General features: G+C 40.0%; 1 protein-coding gene across 1 annotated transcript in view; it reads left to right on the forward strand.

The window, feature by feature from the left end:
* Window positions 1-1,321: 1,321 nt before the first annotated feature.
* The window catches only part of LOC124721697 (WD repeat-containing protein 6), a 292,998-nt gene continuing 272,575 nt past the window's right edge, over window positions 1,322-21,744 (forward strand). The window contains exon 1 of the mRNA XM_047246781.1: window positions 1,322-1,698. Within this exon, the coding sequence (XP_047102737.1) occupies window positions 1,611-1,698 (88 nt within the window). The 5' untranslated portion in view covers window positions 1,322-1,610. The remainder of the gene's footprint in view (window positions 1,699-21,744) is intronic.

The following is a 21,744-nucleotide window of genomic DNA, read 5'->3' on the forward strand; positions in this document are numbered from 1 at the left end:
CTCCTAATCATCCCTAGGTCCACAGTTGCCGATATGATAGTGAAGTGGAAACGTGAACGGACACACAGCACAGCTTACAGGCCGACCTCGTCTGTTGCCTGACAGGGACTGCCGACAGTTGAAGAGTGTGGTAATGTGTAATAGGCAGACATCTATCCAGACCATCACACAGGAATTCCTAACTGCATCAGGATCCGCTGCAAGTACTATGACAGTTAGGCGGGAGGTGAGAAAACTTGGATTTCTTGGTCGACCGGTGCTCATAAGCCACACATCACACCGGTAAATACCAAATGATGCCTCGTTTGGTGTAAGGAGCATAAACATTGGACAACTGAACAATGGAAAAAGGTTGCGTGGAATGACGAATCACTTGCTGTTACTCTTAGTTTCTTGGAAACAGGAGACGCCTATCATAGCTTTGCATAACTACTCCACATTTCACAGCCAGCCATATCCCAAGTACTGCCTACAGTTTGTGAAGCTTTGGTTGAAGCAGTATGTAAACGTAATTCTTTTATATTATTTAATTGATCATATATTTTTATTTTCATATTAAATTAATCCAAATGATCATTTTCAATAAAGAAAACACTCTCGGCCTCAATGTCACTCACAATTCCATTGTAATAGGGAAATCTGCAATTGTGATCCCCCTGCCTCATCCACATTATTACTGACCGCTCCCTCGTTACCTACATTCATTTCTGCCTCATAGAAAGCGTAGTTTTTCTTTTTTTTTCCATCACCGCCTTTCCGTAGAGCGGCAGCTCACATACTGAGAAGTGAGAGACTTAATTTTTTTATCGGCGTTACTGCTGCGAGTGCCAAGGAAAGCAGAAATTTTTTGTAGAGTCATGCTTCTGTTTACCATTTTTAAAGCTAGAACTTCGAACATTCCAGATGCACTCATGTGCCTCATAAGAGAGTGGCAAGTTCGTTACTGACAGACCAAAACAAACACAAGTGTTGTGTTGTTGCATTTGCTGCTAGGAGGGCAGTATATACCTCTTTGATCTGTACCGACCATTGGTACCGACAAAGCTGTGAACACTGATTTCTGTTGCCAACTTTGTAATCCAGTTACTAACCGCGAACATCATTACAGAACATGTTTGCAACGCACTACAAACGTGCCTTTATTCAATGATAAACTGAAAACTGTGATAACACAATGAAAATTGGCATATAGCCCAACTTTCACAAAACATATTATCACACGCCACCTACGAAGACTTAAGTAATACCGGCAGTTGGTGTGTTCAATAAATAATTTTATCGTGTATGGCATTCCTGTTTCGTTTGTTTACAAACATGAAATTCTACTAAAAAAAAGGCTATGCAGACGTGTTTTTAACCTTGTCAAAATTATTCGTACATGCGAGTTCTGTGCTGCTAAATCTAATGTGCGCTACTACACTTTGTGCTTAATGATACACTGTCAGTTCATTACCATTACACCGTTCTTCTTTCTTGTATAGTTAGGCAGTGGGATTGTTTTTACTCATTAAAATGTTCACCAGTTTATGTACCTATTTAGATGATCCGCTACTTTGGCGTTAACAATTTTTACTTTACATTTTATCACGAATATTGGAGTATTCAAGAAGATGAGCGAACCCTGCATTACTTTTGAATCGCTTTACATCAATACGGATGTAACGTGTGTGAAATGTTACGGAGATTACGTGCTGACAGGTAATTATCTCTCTCTCATTGACATTTACTTGATGGGCTGCACGATAGCGGTTAACATGAGTTGTCTGCCTTGCATATTTGTTTCAGTCTTTCCAGCATTAAATCCAGCTGTAATTGCAGTTTTCATATTATAAATAAAGTGCTTTGAATGTTGACTAGTAGAATTTAATGCTCATTTGGGTATGAATAATATGTTGGGAAACTTTGGCATCTATTAATTTAATATTTGTGAATCAAATTAACAATGTTTAGTAGTAAGTGTTTAAGACATCCCCAAGCTTTCCAGAAAACCAGAAATGTTTTGATTAGTAACTAGACAAGATGTGATTTAAAAATAAATTCTTGATGGGTTAAATTTCGGGTGCGACAGTCATAATCTCCCTGACAAATTTCCTTTATCACTGCCACTTAAATATTCTGTTGCTGAATTATTACATCTATTAGGTGAGCAATGTCAGTCTTTTAGATTAATAATTTTAATTATATTGTTCAGCGTTTCTGTATATGCCCATTGTAATCAATATGATTGCTTCCCTTGAATTATTTCGTATGACTTTTGGATGTTAATTTGTGAAGCAAATTATTACATTTACTCGATTTGCTAGATCAGTTGCTCCTGCATTTTGTACGCAAGGCCAAGTAAAATTGTATGAGGTGTAAGTCTTACCTACTGCACTGGTATAAGAATCAAGGATATCATGACTAGAGACAAACACAATAGAATTTCTATGCGGAAATACAGAAATATTTGAACATTGTAATCTGAAAGCATTACTTGCACTGACATTTGACAGATAGTGGATCCTGGTTTCTTGCCAAAAAAGTACCCAGTTGTCACTTTTTTGACAACATCTGGTTTTGCATTTTCACAAGAGGCTGCATTGATTGACAATTCACTTTACTTTTTGTCACAGCCACTGTAGTACCTCCCTCCTGTGATTAGTGGTGAGCAGTACACATGTGGATAGTTGTCTCATATACATACACCTTCATTAAACTTTCTGCACATTTGATAATATTAAATTCTGATGGCTGTAGCTAGATGAAACCAGAGTTGTATGGATCATGGTCCTATCGTTTCAAATGGTTAACAGCAGGTATCAGCCAATGCTTCATATTTCAACACTTGACTGTATTTGGCTGGATTCTGCGGACAGTGAGCCTGTTCTTAAAAATCATTTCAAAATAGTACAGCACATTCCAAACCTTTAGGTTCAACATTACAAGGAGAGTAGATGATTTTAAATGAAAATTTCAAAATGAGCTAATAATTTGAAATGACTATTCAGGTGATCATCATTAGTCAGTTTACTCATTGCCGAGTGTCATGATCTCATTTCTCCATTGACTAAGTACCTGAATCTTCAATTAGATGTCTCCATCCACAGTGATCTTCAGCTCTTCTTAATATGTTTTGAAATGGTAGGCCAATTCTTTGCTTGACCTAACCATCTACTTGCTCCTCTGCCTCGTATTCTTTTATCTTCAATTTTACCTTGCAAGAGGGATCTTTTCTAACTATCCCCTTCTCTTCTCAAAATGTGTCCAACAGACTGGAAGTATCTTTGGCTGACATGAGAAGATAAACTTTTTGTGATGCTAAGTTCTTCAATGGTCGTCTCTCACAATATTTTGGAAAAGATATGCATATTTCAATTTTTAAGAAACTAGTTAAAGTAACATATGAAATGAAAGGTTAATATATATATCTTCCAAATATAACAAAAATAACCACAAGAAATTCATGTACCAAGATTGGTGTAACAGTAAACATGAAAACTGCAAAATTTCTGTTAGGCATGTGGCATTAATCCTTTTTTTCTTCCCAGAGCAAGAGGAAAGTATTTCCCAAAGTATTTACAATTGATAGTTGCACCTACCATCTCTCATACAACTGGGATAAATTTGTAGAAAGAAGTTAGCAGGTGAATAAGTAAATAATTGTAAGGTGAAGAAGTAAGAGAGAGGCAGAGATGTTTGGCAAAAGAAGAAAAGCAGTGTGACATTGTTGAGGTAAGGAAGACCAACATAAAAGAGCTGCAGGAAGGGAACTTCGTCAGCGAGGGTGAGAAGAACTTAAAAAGCAGCAACAAGATACAAATGTTCATTAAATTTCTCCTTGAGTATTGGGAAAAGCAGTCTGCAGAACTAAAAAAGCACTGCCAATGTCACACAATAAACAGGCAGTGGCATAACAGCAAATGTACTGCAAACTGACACCAACAAGAAAAGGAAATAATTGTTGATGAAGCATCATGCCAGGAAAGACCTGATAACCTTGTACGTTATCTGTGACGTGATTAAGGCTTTTTATATATGTGGTATTAGCAGCTATCAATTCTGAGTCTAATACAGGCCTTTTTATCATAGTTGTTAGGTATGCCAAATGTAGATGATGAGACTGAGGAGACAAACTAACAGTGCCATCTTTGTGTGGCCAGATGACAGGCATGAATATGTTCTGAATGATGATACTGACATAGCACCTGTTTTATAAACCAACACCTGGCAGGAGGGATGAACTGAGTTACGCTTGTTAGGATTTCTGAGAACAACTTGTGTTAAGTACTAGGTTTGAATATATTGTTACCTTCTTTGGTATTTAATGTCTATTTATGAATGTAGCCATAAGTATACAGTTGTCTTGTTTGATAGTTAATGTACGTTTGTGAATGTAGAAATGTGGAGTAATTGTGTACCTCACTGCAACAACTTTTTGGGCAGTGTAAGTATCATCATGGTGTTGTCTACTAATTTCATGGAATAAATAAGTCTTTACTCTTGCTTTATAGTGTTCTTTTGGTAAATTTCAATCACTTTTAAGCTCTATTGTAACTAAATTTCTTATGGACTAAGTATCACATGCTTAACAGTCACATAAGTAACAAACCCGTGCATGGCTAGCACAAATATAGAAATAAAGTGTCATTACCATGCAATCATAATGAAAGGATATGGCTACCAGTGAAAATATTATACATAAAATTTGTAACAAAACTTCAGAAGATGTTCTAAAATTCCGTAAATGTTTTTTTTCTGTTCTTTTCTCTCTCACATGCTTCACATGAGTAAACTAATTTATGTTACATCCAAAAATAAAATTATACCTAGTCATTAGTAGTTATTCTGACTGTATGAGTTGCTATAATTATTTGTAAATTAAAAATTACATGACAAGTATTAAACAGCATGAGAACTGGTAAATTTAACTTTAAAATGTCACATGGTCAGGAAAAAAATAATAATAAAAAACTGTGAAATGCAGTGGTTCTTCTTTGTGTCCATAGTATGCGTAACCTCTTCTGCCAACACCACATATCAAAGGCAATAACTAGGTGCTTGCCACTAGCTTACACAGTCCATGTCTTACATGTGTGCAAGAACAAAAGAAACACCAGTGATTCCACCAAGTGCATCTTCGTTGTTTTGGATGATACCTGGTCCTGCTAGATCTTAGAGAGTTTAACCATTGTGGCTTTTTCAAGGATGATTAATTATTTCGTTAATGTATCACACTTTCCTGTGTCATTCATCAGTGATCCTAAATACACACAATCATTCACTACCTTCAGATCCTTTAAGCAAGCTGTAACTTGGATTTAATCTAAATCACAGTGACTGATATCCATTAGTTTGGGCTTTTTATGTTTATCTCTAGACCAGAATGTAAACTAATAGTCTTCACTCTGGAGAACAGATCAGTAGGTTTCTCCCCACTTCCTGTAATTAGGTTTTTATCATTTGCAAAGTGTAGTTTGTTGATTTCCCTGCTGCCAATTGAAATTGCACCAACCCAGCCACCCTGATGGTATAGAGCTGACGAGACAGTATGCAACCTTGTCTGACTCCATTTGTCACATCAAAAGAGTCCGAGTAGTCACCATCCACCTTTATGGTCACAGAATGACTGTTATAAAGACATCTTAATAATGATACGACATGTTTTGGAGTCCCAAATTCATTGCGCACATAACTACTTCCACATGACACAATCAAAATCTTTTTATAATCTAGGAAACAAAGAAAAGTTGGTATACAGATCTTGAGACATTTTTCAAATATCTGCCTCAAATTCATGGATTGCCTCTCAAGTATGCGTACTTTCCTCTCCCATCACAGTCAGCATTTCTTTGGAAACATGATCTGTACCAGGGGCTTCATTGTTTTTCAAATAATTGAAGGCATTCTCAAGGTCACAGGGTAGAATATCAGCTTTCATGTCTAATTACATGCAAATGTTCTCTTCCTTGATGTTATGTACTTTGCAATACAGGATTCTGCAGTATTTTTTCCACCTAAGTATTACTTATTTCTTGTCACCAGTAAGATTGCCATTTACATCTGCTATCACCCATGTGTATGCTTTTAATTCTTGTGTGATGCTGTTTATCTTCTTGAAGAAGTCGTGCATTTGATTTAGCTCCTATGCTGGTGTATTATATCATGAATATAGACGGTATTCTGTGTCTTGTAACTTTTGCAGTTGTGCCAAAGTACTTTGTATGCTTCTTCATCTTGAGCAGCTTGTATGGCATGTTACTTCAGAGTGGTCCTTTCCTAGATCAATAATAGAATAGTGTTCAGAATCCAGTGATGCTTACTTTAGGGATGTTAGTAACCAGTTCTGGCAGACACAAACTGATTATTTCCTTCATTTTGTCCTATGTTTTGGGTTCCTTCATTACTTGCTGGAGTTTGGGACTTACTCTTTTTCCACACTATATGAGACTATTCTTGTCTGTAAGATGAATCTGTTTTATTCTTGCCCTCTTGATCAATTTCAGTTTTGTCTGCATTTTTCATGGATAGCATAATATGGTCACTGGCCTTGTCTACACCAGTATAGGTCTTACAATCCAGGATTCCAGGTGGTATAAGGTCCTAAATAAGCAGTGTTCATGAGGATTATGTTTGTATACTATGTATCTCAATAGACAACTGTCTGCTATGTTGACACTAGTTGCACTGCCATAAAACATTAATGCACAATCATTTGGGATGTGTCAGTGTGGAGGTTGCCAGTATTGACTATTCATGATTAGTTGTTAAAGGAGCATTATTCTTTACAGGAACCTGCTGAAATGCATTTATTTCATGTATTGTGATGCAGGATGTAGTGCCCAGAAAGCCAAATTGATGTACAGAGAAATGTTTTGCAACTGGGCTCACCATAATAGGATAAAATTTACTGTCTTGAATAGAAAATTACAAGAGATCTCGATGCTCAAGCTGAAGGAGATGTTTTTGGATCACATGGGAGAAGATTTGACTAGGAACATCCACCATCTAGTCTGTGAAATGCACATGTCAGAGAATACATTGTGGAGAGAACTGATGGAGCAGCAATTACATCACTATCATAAGCAATTTGTGCAAGCAATGGGACCAAATGTTTTTCGATCTACATTTCATTATTGTCAGTTTATAATGTTGTAATGCATGCATTGTAACAGGGGAAGTCATTCTGAAAAGCTGCTATTAGCTTAAGTTGTTGCTTGCAGGTGTTAAGTTGTTACTTCAGTAAAAAATTAAATATTCATTTCTGATGATTAATTTCTTACCTCAAAGAATGCAGTTTATTATCTTGTACCATTTATATTATTTTGGCTCTAAAGATTTCGGACAGGCTGCATGAACAACAGGAGTCCAGATATTTAATGAACTTGCCTCTTCTATCCTAGTTCGTTTTGACTCATATCTACCAGCACCCCTCTATTGTCATTCATGTGATAATATAATTTCTCAGCACTGTTCAACAATGCTGACTGTCGAAGATGCTATCCTAGCAACAGGTCTGACCATACTCATAAGTTGTTTGCGATGTATATAAGATATGGAATTACAAGAATGCTGATCTGTATGTGATGGATTTATTAAGTCGTCACTATAGTATAAATATACTCAAGTTTTGAATAATTAAAAAAATTTAATTTCTTAATCACTTGGTGGGCACACCTGCAGCTGTTGGCTGAAAGATTTGGTTTCTGCGATGTAACGTACACAGTGTTGATGCTTGGGCACACACCCAAATACGTATTCATAATTTCTAATTCTCTTCATTAATAAGATTTGTGCAGTTCTGTGTGATAATAGCTTAGTCCCTGTTGAAAATTCTAGAATGAATATCATGTTTTCAGTGTACCTGCACTGAGCAGCACTTTTTCCCTCCTCTCCTGGTGATTCTTTTTGTTTTATGTAAATAATGAATATTCAGTTTGAATCGAGGAAGTTGGATTAAGATTCCTACAGTGAAATACGAGATCTAATAAGACAATATACAATGAAAAGAGAGTAGAGGAAACATTGGTATTTAGGGGAAAAAAAAGGGAAGCTGTGAGAAGAAAGGCAAAGGAAATGTGTGAACATTAGCAGAGGAATGAAAGCACAAAATTTTATAAGAAAAGTGAGGAAGGAGCTCAATAATATGGACCTAAACCAACAGTGTCTAAATGATACAGAGGGAAATTTGCTGACAGGTGAACAATAAATGCAGGACAGAAGGAGATATTACTTTAATAGAATATGAATTTTGAAAGGCAATCTCACTGGAAGAAAGGAGCTATCCTATTATATTGCAGATCCAAAGATTGATGAGCCCAACTCAGTGAAAGTAATTGAGGTAATGGACTGACTTAGAAATTACAAAGTGCCAGGCACTGATAGAATAATTGCAGAAAGAATGAAATTGAGGTGCGATTCAGTCAATACACTAAAAAGGGGACCTTGTTAAAATTACTAGGAGTTACACTGACAAAAGTAATCTATAAAATTAGTCAGTGTGGCTTCCTCTAGTAGGTCAACAACAGATCAGATATATAATTTTGAGCTTTTTAACCTTTATGTGGACTTCAAGCAGGTATTTGATAATTTCAGCAGGAAGGATATGGTATGTTATTACTATGTACAAAAGATATGTATGTTAAACAATCTCGTTCTTCCAAGCAACCATGATTGGTTCCAAGGCTACAGTGTGAGTTGATGGAGAATTAAGTACTTGGTTTAGCCTCAGTAAAAGAGTGAGACAAATGGACACCCTTCTTACACATCTTTGACTTTGGAAGCCGTTATTTGAAAACTTCAAATTTCTAGTAACATAGATACGAAGTCTACTCAGATATATGCATATGCTGATGATGTTGCAGTTATTGGCAGAAGAAGAGGCTGATTAAAGAAAACAGAAAGATGCAAGAAGCCACACAACATAGAGTGCTTTCTATTATTGGAGTGATCATATACATGATGCTCACCAGGAAGGAAAATAACAACCTAAATAGATTATCAGCAGCAGGCTTAAATTTTGAACACATTCATAACTCTGAATATCAGGGATTTAATATTGGCCAAATTCAGTGCCAACTGAAATAAAAACAGAAATCTTAAACAGTTGTGGGTGCTTCCACACATTTAAGAAGTTACTGGCTACCGGGATATTAAACAGACAGATTAAAGTGCAAATATACAAGGTAATGATAATGTCAGTCATACCCTATTAATATGAAACCTGAACATTAATGAGTACTGATGAGCAGCTGGTCAGAATATCTGAAAGCAGGCTGCTGTGCAAAATCTGAGACTAACCATGATGTTAGACGTACGTGGTGATCTAAAACAAATGCTGACTTGGATCATCTTATACAAGGTGCTGTTATTTTTAAATAAAATGTAGGAGAACAGTATGACCCCGACATGTTCTCAGGGCTGATGCTGGTACACTGGCAAAAAAGGTATAGTCAATGGAGGCTCAACTGGATGAAGACAAAGAAGAGATCCACAAAAGCAGTCTTAGAGTTAGAGGCTGGTAAAAACCACATTGGAGAGGACAGAATGGAGGAAACTTATTGAAGAGCTTATTAACCATACATGATTGTTTGGCATGTGAAGAAGGCGAGGAACCAAGTTAGCTGCACATTCCAATTATTTTTGTATTTGCAAGAAATTTTTGAGAATATCATCCTCAAAAAATGATATGTAGTGAAACATAGGTTGTAGAGGAAAGTACTGAAGGATAATACCACAACAGTGCCTCCTGAACAATCAGCAGGAGAAACAACACACAGCTGATTACCATTTTAACAAAGGAAATGATGGAGAAAAAGATTATGTGAAATGCTTCCTTCTCATATATGAACAATGCAATAAAAACTTCCAATCTAAAACTTCTCAATGAAACAGGCAGAATATTTCGAATACTAAGTATGGTGTAAAAGCTACAAAATATACATACAAGGTATGGCCACTGAAGTGCTAATTATTGCTCTTTATTCAATAGTTCCATTAATTTATAAATCTAGTGTATTGCTGCACCTGTAAAATAGAAATTAATAGCATAGAATTGTGTAAGTTTGGTTTTTATGAGCTTAAGAGTTAAGCTAGTAGCTGTGAACCAGTTATAAACCTAAACCTGTTCAGATAATATCTTGGCTGTGCTTTGCATTGTTGAGCTTTATCCATTTATCAATATCCATGTTTTGTTAGCAAACTATACTGTCTTTGAAGGCCTTTTGAAAGACCTGGGTTGGTCACTAAAGCATGCCAGAATGGAAGCAGACCATTCGCTGAACCATGGAAGATGCCATATTTGATTTTTCTTGACTCTTGATAACTGTTTTATTCCTGTGATGTAGTCTTCTAATTGAACCCTGTTTCTGTTACGGAGGTAAGACTCCAGTCATACAAATGGCGTGCCACTGAGATAGAAACATTAGAATTTATGAAAGGGTGATGTGCACAGTCCAAGGTCTTGCTAATATCCAAAGAAAATCCCAACAGTATACTAGCAAGATATAGTCACAGGCTAACAAAGTGTAGTCAAGTTACACGGTACTTTCCAAGAACACATTGAAAAACTAAAAACCATGAAAATAGTTATTTTATCATCACCAGACAAAATGGTTTTTGAATCTTCAATATGTAATTTATTAAAGACTGTTTGATCTGTAACAAACTTGTCTGTGGCTATTACATTCAGCCAAAGAATTATGATGTCATTGCTACTTTTCATGTGGTTTTTGGTCTCAGTACAATTAAAAACATCAATAATTCCAGGTTCATATAATCTCTGCTGTTTCATATAATCGTGTTTGATGTATACTCAATATTAAAGTCCCTAAACATGAATAAAATTACTCTCCAATTAGCTATGCAACATCCCATTAAACCACCTCTAATTACATCATCGGGCCTAAACATTTCCCATCAACAAGCTGTAATGTGTACAAAGTTAGGACTACTAGCCTGTGTGTTTTGAAACCCACTAATGCAGCACAGTGTTCAAGTAGCATTTCTGTCTAGGAATCATTTAGATCTAGGCCTTGGAATATGATTATGATTGCATGTATGTAATCAGTCCTGTTTTCCCATTATCATTTACACAATACAAGGCATATTTGCTCTATTTAGTGACCCACAAGTAGTGATTTTATAAGCATAAACTATCTATAGACACCTTATTTGATCTCCCAGTTGTTTTCATTGACAGTAAAAATGATTCAATTTATTTTGTAAGGTTCTTATTTTTTTTCTTATAAAAAACTAGTGGAGTGTTTCTTGCTGGAAGGTTACTCCTCACCAAGTCCTAACATTCTTAAGCTTCACTTGCCCTATTGATTATGCTAAATGGGGAAAACATCAAGGAGCTCAAGTGATCCTCACTATGTACACATTTGGAAAATGCAGGATCCCTGAGCTGAGGTTTGTCTGTGCTCCCAGTCCATGATTGTTGAAGTCGGACATCTAGGACACCTTCCACACTTCATTTGTTTTAATCTTGCTCGGGTATGCTGTTTCTTAGTTTTACACTTAATATAAACAGTCACTTCAAATAATATCATTATGACTTATATGGGTATGTATGTGCAGCTGATGAGCATTAATACCTAACTGAATAAGAAGCTATCCATATTTATCAGTTGGTAAAAGTAACAGAACATCTTTTATTGTCCAGAATTTATTTTTTGTAATCAGAAGGGGTGCAAGCATTACTATATCTACATCAATACTTTGCAATCTAATTTTTAACTGCACAGCAGCAAAGATTACTTACCACTGTACCAAATATTATGAGTGGGGTACATGAAGAACAGCTGCTTAAATGGTTGTGTGCACACTTAACTGTCCAAACTTGGAAGAAGTTATTTCAGCTTTGTATTCATAAGAAATTTGTGGAACTGTGTGACAAAGAAGAAATGTTAAAAAATCTGTATAAGAGGATTTCTCTCAATGAAACTACAAATGTGTTACAGGCTGTATGCCTCATAGAAGAGAAGAAATTTCAGGGCCACACAATTTCCATACACATGCCCAACAGCCTTGCTTTAGGCTGAGGTGTTGTAACATGACACAGTATCCTCAATAGCAATGTTAAAAGAACTTGGTTCTGAATGGAAGTCTGAGGCTGTAATTGACATAAATAATATTATGTAGGAAAACTACTGAGTGACTGAGAAATTTACTACAGTCATGCCCACTTTTAAAACCCACATTGTCTCTCACACAGATTATTTTATATATCAGATGATTATAATTAACATTCCAGCTTTAAACACTGTAAAAAAAGAACCACTTCTCAGAATGACATTAATTTTGAATGGAATGTTATCAAACAAGGGAGAAACATTACAAAAACAAAACAAAACTTTTCCCGCAGATGGCACTCATAATGTAAATAGGTTTGGTTACAGATGAAAGATGAATTACAATACAATGGCTATGGTGCAAGTTGCACATTAAACCAACCATATTGTGTGATGTACGTGACCCCACAAGTCTGGCATTTAACAGTTGTGGCACTGTTAGTTAGGTAAGTCCATCCACCATGGCTAGGTCATATCACATTGGATTGGAAAAATCGGGTTTTTATTGTACTGAGGTCAAAAACCACATGAAAAGTAGCAATGACATCAGTTTTTAATAGGCTATTTTCCTATGTTAAAAATATTGTTCAGATTGTCATTATTCTGAATGATTATACCATTCAATTTGCAGTTTTCCCCATATTCTCATAAAATGTGTATTATTTTTATGTAATTAAAGGTTAAAATTCATTAAATTTCAAGATTTGGTCACATGATCAATGCTTTGTTATTGGCTTAACCTCTGGTGACATCAGAGACTAGGAGTAATATGAAGCTATGCGTGTGTTACAGGAGTGTTAGCTGTAGTTACTAGTGTTTTTCTGTACTTCTTCTGTAAACAGTTTAGTTAGTGATGGAAAATGCATTTACAACTTTTAAGTAGCAAAGGAAAGGAATTTTGTGATGGCTGATAGTGAAAATGTGAAAGTTAATGTTTTATTGGGTCTTCATTCTTGAAAAACAAGCCAGATTTTTGTGTTCCAGAAATAAACATGAAACTGCATTGCATGGCGATTGGGCTGGAAGTACTGTGATAGTGATAAGTCACAGAATTGTCTTTAAATGCATGGCGATTGGGCTGGAAGTACTGTGATAGTGATAAGTCACAGAATGGTCTTTAAACTGAGGGTATCTGGCATATAATTATTTTCTTAGACCATGTTGAAAAGATTTCTCAGGACAAGTTGTGAAAGCCTGCACAATAAAACACTGTGGATACTTTTTCATTCAAAAGATAATACTGATTGTTGATTGCTGTGGCTGTTGCCAGAACTACTCCTGTTTTCCAAGTACCACTTTTCTCTGTTTTCAAATTTTCAGACTGCACAGTAAAACTGCAGAGCATCAACGTATTTAACCTCAACAGCTTTATAAACTGCAGTTTTTCTGTTCCTCCAGGACATTAATGTTCTCAGAAATTGTTAAATGTTTTCTCAGATTCTTCGGAATAAGAGCTATATCAGACATGAAACATACTTTCTTAACGCCATCCTTGTGATTCATCTCAAATTTACCAAGTGTACATAACTATATTACAAATGAGTGAACTTAAGATGATAGTGGTATTAAACAGAAAGAAAGAAAGGAAAAAACCTTCCTCCAAATGAATTGATATAGTGAACATTACATTACAAGTCTAGTACACTACTTATAACACTACAAGTGAAAACGTGTTTATATGGCGTTTTTACTTACCTGATACTCACAGAAATAAATACATGTGCTGACCACTACCTCATTTGGTTCTTTACTAGTGAGTTGCAAACCACATTTTATGCATCTCCTCATTCTTTGGAACACTCAAAAACAATTTTTGGGAGTTTTTTATAGATGTATTTGTGAAATGTTGTACTATACACCATTTGTAACCCATTTTCTAAAATGTAAATTAAAAAACAAGATATCACTGTGACGCAACTTTATGACAGGAGCAGCATCATGTGACTCAAATGGAATGTTTTAGTGCACTTTCCAATTATTTGAATTTCACTGTGCTTATTTTGAGGAAAATAAGCACGTTATGAGCATAAAATGACATAATTGACAATTTATTTTGGGTATTCATGACAGAAATAAGCATGTCATGAGCATACAATGAAATGATTAACCATTTAAGATGATTTCCAGGAAACAGTCAATTATCCTGTTGTTGTGAAGCCAAAAACTGCATAAAAAGCTACAATAAAATCTGTTTTTAATTGTCGTGTGACTTTTTCAATATGTTGTCTACCATTTTGTGCCACAAGTTGAAATTGAGAAAGCATCTCCCACAACAGATCAGTGTGTCTCAGGGCAACGTTCAGAATGGGTTGCACAATTTGTGGCTTCAGTTCAGCTACATTTGTAATTGGAGCACTAAAAAGAGCATCTTTCAGATAATCTGATGACCAGAAGTCACACGGATTAAAATCAGGGGATCTGGACAGCCAGGCAGTAGGGAAATAACGTCCGATAATTCTAGTATTTTCAAAATGCCTCTATGGTAGCTGCTTCACTGGCTGTGCTCCGTGCGGGGGAGTACCATCTTGCATTAAAACTGATCCTACGCTCACAACCGCTCTATCGAAGGGTTGGAATGACATTGGTGTGATAATGGCTCTCATCTTGTTCACCGATACAGGCAACTTTTTCTTTGAAAAAATATGGCCCTATGGTAAACAATGCTGTCAACTTGCACCACACAGTTATCTTTGCAGAATGAAGTAGCACGGGTTGATGTGCAAGCAGGTTTTCCATTGCCAGTATTCTGTAATACCATGTATTGACATGATCTTGGAGATGGAAATGGGCTATATCTGTTGACAGAGTGCTCCATGGCCATTCAGGAGCAGCTCACTGAGCTTCGTGGCCTAAGTCATCATGATGCTTTCACCATCTTGACAGGTGCTTCTTGAAGATTGTATGCAGAGTCTATGATTAGGGGTTCTCTTCTTCAGTTTGTACTGGATAGATCCTTTCTTGGACGAAATTCTTAAAATTGCTATGGCTTTTGAACTCATGTGTGATGCAGAGCAGAGGGAAGTTTTGTTTTCCCACATCGGCCGTGATGGCTGGGCTGGCAGTACACATGCTGTGGGCATGTAACAGGAAAACTGGGACACACCCCTTCATTCCACGTAAATAACTTGTTCCCTCAGTCATTCTGAGTTGGACAATGACACATAGAGTGTTCCCAGTCGAGGCTGCATCTCCTTCCCTGTCGGGCAAGCACAAGGGGCAGTGTCCTCTTCCTTGTGCTCTGTGTTTCTACCGGCATTCACACTTGTACTGCCTGCACCTGTCAGCTATCTGTTTTGCCTGTGGTGTTCATGGCCACATTGCTTCTGTGTGCTGTGTTGCGCCTGCACAGTGGCTTACAAGGGAACCTCCCTATCGCACCCCCCTCAGATTTAGTTATAAGTTGGCACAGTGGGTAGGCCTTGAAAAACTGAACACAGATCAATCGAGAAAACAGGAAGAAGTTGCGTGGAACTATAAAAAAAATAAGCAACATATACAAACTGAGTAGTCCATGCGTATTTTAGGTAACATCAAGGATTGTGTGAGCTCAGGAGCGCCGTAGTCCAATGGTTAGCATGAGCAGCTGCGGAATGAGAGCTCTTGCTAACCACGGCACTCCTCAGCTCACACTATCCTTGATGTTGCACATCTTGCGCATGGCCTACTCAGTTTGTCTATTTTGCTTATTTTTTTCATAGTTCCACACAACTTCTTCCTGTTTTCTCAGTTGATCTGTGTTCAGTTTTTCAAGGCCTATCCACTGTGCCAACTTATAACTAAATCTGAGGGGGATGCTATGGGGAGGTTCCCTTGTTAGTATTGTCACAGCCATGTGCTTGACATCACCTTTTCCAGCTGATATTTCTGCCATTGACACCATGCTTAACCCAACATCAGGGAAACCCATCAAGCTCCTACTCACACTGCATGTGATGTATCGGACAGTACCTTTCCAGGTGGATAGTGGCTCATCTTCATCTCTGGTCAATAGTTCTCACTACATGATGCTGGGCTATCCTCCACTGTACCCACTTAGAGGAAGATTGTGGCCTATGGCGGTCATAAAATTCCAGCGCTGGGCATGTTTTCAATGGAGGTCTCACTTAAAAATGTGTTCTGCATGCTTTCATTTTTGGCGGTTTCTTCCAGTACTGCAGAAAACATTTTTGAGTTAGATGCCTTCAGTTTAGGTTTTCCATATCTGAGAATCTGTGTTTGGTATCCCTGCAAATTGCATTTCGAGGCACTGAAGACTTGATGACCTCCATTTCAGAACTTTTTGCTCCAGGTCTGGGTCAGGTGGTATCTGTCAAGGCTCACCTTCACATGAAACCAGGTTTAACTCCGTGCTTCATGGACACGATGACTACGGAACTGGACAGGTTGGTCACCATTGATGTGGTCAACCCAGTTTCTTCCAGTCAGCGGCCTTCTCCCCTTGTTGTCATCAGGGAACTGGATGGCTCTCTCAGGCTGTGCAGTGATTTTAAGGCTGTGAATGACTAGCTGATTGTAGATTATTTTCCAGTTCCACAACTAGAGGACCTGTTCTACAGGCTACAGAAATGAGACTATTACAAGAAGATAGATCTGTCAGATGCATATTTACAGCTGCCATCACATCCAGATTTGTGCAGACTGCTGGTGCTTAACATGTCCTTTGGCTTTTACCAGTATAACCAGCTTCCATTTGGAATTGCCAGTGCCCTTGCTGTTTCTCAGTACTGCTTAGAACAACTCATTCAGGGCAATCTCTCATGTGGCAGTTATTTAGATGACATCACTGAGACAGGAACGGCCACAGCTGAGCACCTCTAAAATTTGCACTCCTTGTTTTCTTGCTTATTAGCAAAGGGGGTGAAATATAATCTCAGTAAGTATAAGTTTTTCCAGCCCACGGTGGAGCACCGTGGTTTCTTCTTCTGTAAACAAGGCATCAGTCTGACCAGAGACCACTTGTGGGCTGTCGACAACATGCCCTGCCACAACTCTGAAAGAGCTACACTTCTTTCTGGGAAAGATTAGCTATTACGGTCATTTTATCCCACAGGTTGCCAAGCTCACTGACCCACTCAATGCACTGCATACGAAGGGGGCTCGCTTGGTGTGGTCACTTGGTTGTGAGGTGGCATTTCTCGCGCTAAAGCAGTCTCTGTGATCTGCACTGTGCCTCGTACCGTACTCGCTGGGAAAGCCCCATCTCCTCTCCTCTGATGCCTCAGAGCATGGAGTCATCGCAGTGCTCTCCCTCTGGGACCCCAACGGCTCCGAACACCCAGTCGCTTTAATTTACAAGACTCTCACTCGGGCCAGTGTAACTATTTGCATATAGAGAAAATGGCATTTGCCATTATCTATGCAGTGCATACCTATCTGTACAGCATGAAGTTTCAGTTGATCACAGACCACAAACCCTTACTAACATTGTTTGGTTCTCAGTCTCGACTCCTGGATAAAATGACACAAAAGCTTCAGTGCTGAACTCATTTCTGTGAGCATATACTTACGATATCTTCTACAAACCTGCCTCCCCCTGCGGGTTAGAATAGACCTGAAGTATTCCTGCCTGCTGTAAGAGGCGACTAAAAGGAGTCTCGCACCTTTCAGCCTTCATGTGATGGCCCCTGTAGGGTTTGACCTCCATTTTTCAAAATTTTCCTGAAGAGTGAGCCAACTGGGGAAAGGCACCTTACATGGTGCATCGTGTCCATTGTGCATTGAGATCTTTAGTCCACTTTATCATCATGGCATTGCAGTCCCACTCATCTTCCATCTCTTGGGTGAGGACACCTTCCTGGGTGCGTTTTCTCCACCCACTATACAGTGTGGTTTTCTGCGCCAGCGATGACCATAGAAATCTTTGCACCTCATATCCAGCACGGTAGCCAGTCCGTTGTGGTGGGGCCGCCATGCACCCTGTTGGTTGTAGCCCCCGCACTACACAGGGATCACTCTGCTGATGCCTGCACCGTTACCTCCCAACATATGCTAAGGAGTAGAAGATGCCCATCATCCTGGGGCATCGGGACACCCGGCAATGGCCATCCTGCCAAGTGGCCTTTGCTGCGGCCGGGTGGCGCCCATGGGAAGGGCACCTGGATGGAGTGGGTGGCATCAGGACGGATGACATGCGATGAAGCTTACCACGTTGTCACTTGCTGGTGTCTCTAAGTGTTCCAAGTCTCAGTACAGTGCAAGGAAGTATGATCCTAAATTGTTCCCCTCCCTGGCGACACCATGGGAGGAACGCCAAGCTAAGGATGGAAGTGAACCTTATTCACCCCGGTACCTCATATGTATGAGAGCTGATGGGAACTCCTTTGTCTTGATGAAGCCTCATTTCTTTGAAGAGCATTTAGAGGACAAGTTTGGGGAGGTGGAGGGCTTGTCCAAAAGTGCGCTCTGGGTCAGTCTTGATAAAAACAGTATCCTCTGCCCAGTCACGGGCATTACTCACTTGTGACAAGTTGGAGGATGTTTGTGTTACCATCACGAGGTGTTCATTTCGTCCGGCATGTCCATCGGGGTCTGAGGGATAATCAGGTTGCTACCGGTGCCTTTATCTTGGCCTTCAAGGGTGACACATAGCCCGAGAAGGTCAAGGTGGATGGTCTACCAATGTGACATCAAGCCATATATCCCTCCCCCAATGTGGTGCTTTAAGTGCTGGAAATTCGGCCATATGTCTTCCTGCTGTACTTCCAGCATCACATGTCAAGACTGTGGTATCCATCACATCTCACTACTCCATGTGCCCCACCTCCTATCTGTGTCAACTGTGGAGAGCGTCATTCACCTTGCTCACCAGACTGCAGGATTTTACAGAAAAAGAGTAAAATCATGGAATATAAGACCCTGGACTGATTGACTTACACTGAGACTAAGAGCAAATTTTAGCGCCTACATCCTGTGGCTATGACCTCCTCTTAGGCCGCCTCTATGAGAACAGTTGTCGCCCCATCAGTTCTTCGCATTTCTGTCACCTCTCAGAACCAGAAGACTACGCCTGCCCCTTTGACGGTGTGGGGCACTTTCCTCCCTGTTAGTGCTGCACCACCTACTTCGGGAGCAACATCCCCCCCCCCCCCTCCCCCAACCATTAGTGATATCAGTCCCCATTTCTGAGCCAGAGAAGTGCAAGTCTTCTTGAGCTTCTCTCGCTAGGAAAGGGTCCCTTGGGTCACTCCCTTCCCAGGTTTCTGCTAATGGGAAAGATGACACCCGCCAGTGGCTGCAGGACCCAAAAGCAGCTGGTTGTAGGGCTTCACGCTCATCCTCAGTCCCAGAGACTGTATCAGTGAAGTCCTCCCAGCCAGGGAAACCCAAAGAGCAGTGAGAGAAATCCAAAACAAGGTCCCCAAGACCAAGGGAATTGCAGTGGCACCCACACCACCGCTACCTACAAGGTCTGAGGCTGCGGATGAGGTGGAGATTCTGGCGTCTGCTGAGGACCTAGATCTCGCCGGACCCTCAGACACAATGGATATAGACTGCTCAGTAAAAAGTCAGTGGGAGCAGGTGACCTGGAGGCGTAAACTGCCTTCTTGAATGTTCCATGCCCTCCCAGTCTCATGATGGCGTCATCCTCCAGTGGAATTGCGGTGGTTTTTTCCACCACCTGGATGAGCTACGGCACCTGTTAAGCTTTACACCAGCTTTCTGCATTGCCCTCCAGGAAACATGGTTTCCAGCAACGTGGACCCCTGCCTTCTGCAGCTATAATGTATACTACAGCAACCGTAGTGACTATAATTGAGTGTCAGGTGGAGTTTGTTTTTATGTCCTAAACTCAGTCTGTAGTGAAACTGTGCCCCTTCAAACCCCTCTTGAAGCGGTGGCTGTCAGGATAAGGATGACACAGGAAATAACTGTCTGCAACATACATCTCCCTCCAGATGGTGCAGTACCCCTGAATGCATTGGCTGCACTGATTGATCAACTCCCTAAACCTTTCCTACTTTTGGGAGATTTTAACACCCATAATCCCTTGTGGGATGGCACTGTGCTTACTAGCCGAGGTAGAGATGTCGAAACTTTACTGTCTCCATTCGACCACTGCCTCTTAAATACTGGGGCCGCTACACATTTCCGTGTGGCTCATGGTAGTTACTCGGCCACTGATTTATCAATTTGCAGCCCAGGACTTCTCCCATCTATCCACAGGAGAGCACATGATGACCTATGTGGTAGTGACCACTTCCCCATCTTCCTGTCACTGCCACAGTGTCAGGCTCATGGATGCCTGCCCAGATGGGCTTTAAGCAAGGCTGACTGGGAAACTTTCACCTCTGCTGTCACCGTTGAATCTCCCCCACATGGTAACATTGATGTGATGGTTGAGGTGACTATAACAATCGTTTCTGTGGCAGAAAACACGATCCCTCACTTTTTATGGTGCCCCCGGCGAAAGGCAGTCCCTTGGTGGTCGCCGGAAGTCGCTGAAGCAATTAAGGAGCATTGGCAAGCTCTACAGCAGCGTAAGTGGCAACCTTCCCTGGAGCACCTCATAGCCTTTAAATGGCTCCATACCCACGTTCACCAACTTATCAAAAGATAGAAGCAGGAGCGTTGGGAGAGATATGTCTCGACTATTGGGTGCCATACGTCACCTTCCCAAGTCTGGGCAAAGATCAAATGTGTTTTTGGGTACCAGACCCCATCAGATGTTCCCAGTGTTAACATAAATGGCGTGTAATCTACCAACCCAAATACGACTGCCGAGTGCTTCGCTGACCACTGTGCTCAAGCCTCTGTGTCAGAGATTAACCCCCCAGCCTTTCGCACTCCAAAACGCCAGCTGGAAGGGAAAGTCCTCTTGTTTACTACACACCACAGTGAATCCTATAACACCCCATTTACAGAGTCGGAGCTCCTCAGTGCCTTGCAACATGTGCCGACACAGCACCTGGGCCACATTGGAACCACAGTCAGATGATTAAACATCTCTCATCTGACTACAAGCGACATCTCCTCATCATCTTTAACCGGATCTGGTGTGATGGCGTCTTTCCATTGCAATGGCGGGAGAGCACCATCATTCCAGTGTTCAAACACGGTAAAAACCCGCTTGATGTGGGTAGCTATCGGCCCATCAACCTGACCAACATTCTTAGTAAGCTGCTGGAATGTATGGTGTGTCGGCAGTTGAGTTGGGTCGGGTCCTGGAGTCGCGTGGCCTACTGGCTCCATATCAGGGCAGCTTCTGTCAGGGTGGCTCTACCACTGATAATCTTGTGTCCCTTGAGTCTGCCATCTGAAAAGCCTTTTCCAGATGCCAACACCTGGTTGCCTTTCTGATTTACGAAAAGCATATGACACCACCTGGGGAGCCATCCACAAGGCGCAGTCATGGGCTCTAGCCACGGTTTCCAGTTTTCAGCTGCAAAGTCGTGTGTTATGCACTTCTGTCAGCATTGTACCATTCATCTGGAACCAGAAGTTTACCTTAATGATGATTCACTCACTGTAGTGGAGACATATCGATTCTTAGGACTGGTTTTTGATGCCCGATTGACTTGGCTTCATCACCTTTGTTAGCTTAAGCAGAAGTGCTGGCAGCACCTCAATGCCCTGAGCTGCCTGAGCAACACCAACTGGGGTGCAGATCGCTCTACGCTGCTGCAGCTCTACAGAGCCCTTGTTCAATCCTGCCTTGGCTATGGTAGTGTGGTTTATGGTTCAGCAGATCGCCCTC

This window comes from Schistocerca piceifrons, chromosome X, assembly GCF_021461385.2.
Source record: "Schistocerca piceifrons isolate TAMUIC-IGC-003096 chromosome X, iqSchPice1.1, whole genome shotgun sequence".
Taxonomy (NCBI): Eukaryota; Metazoa; Arthropoda; class Insecta; order Orthoptera; family Acrididae; genus Schistocerca; species Schistocerca piceifrons.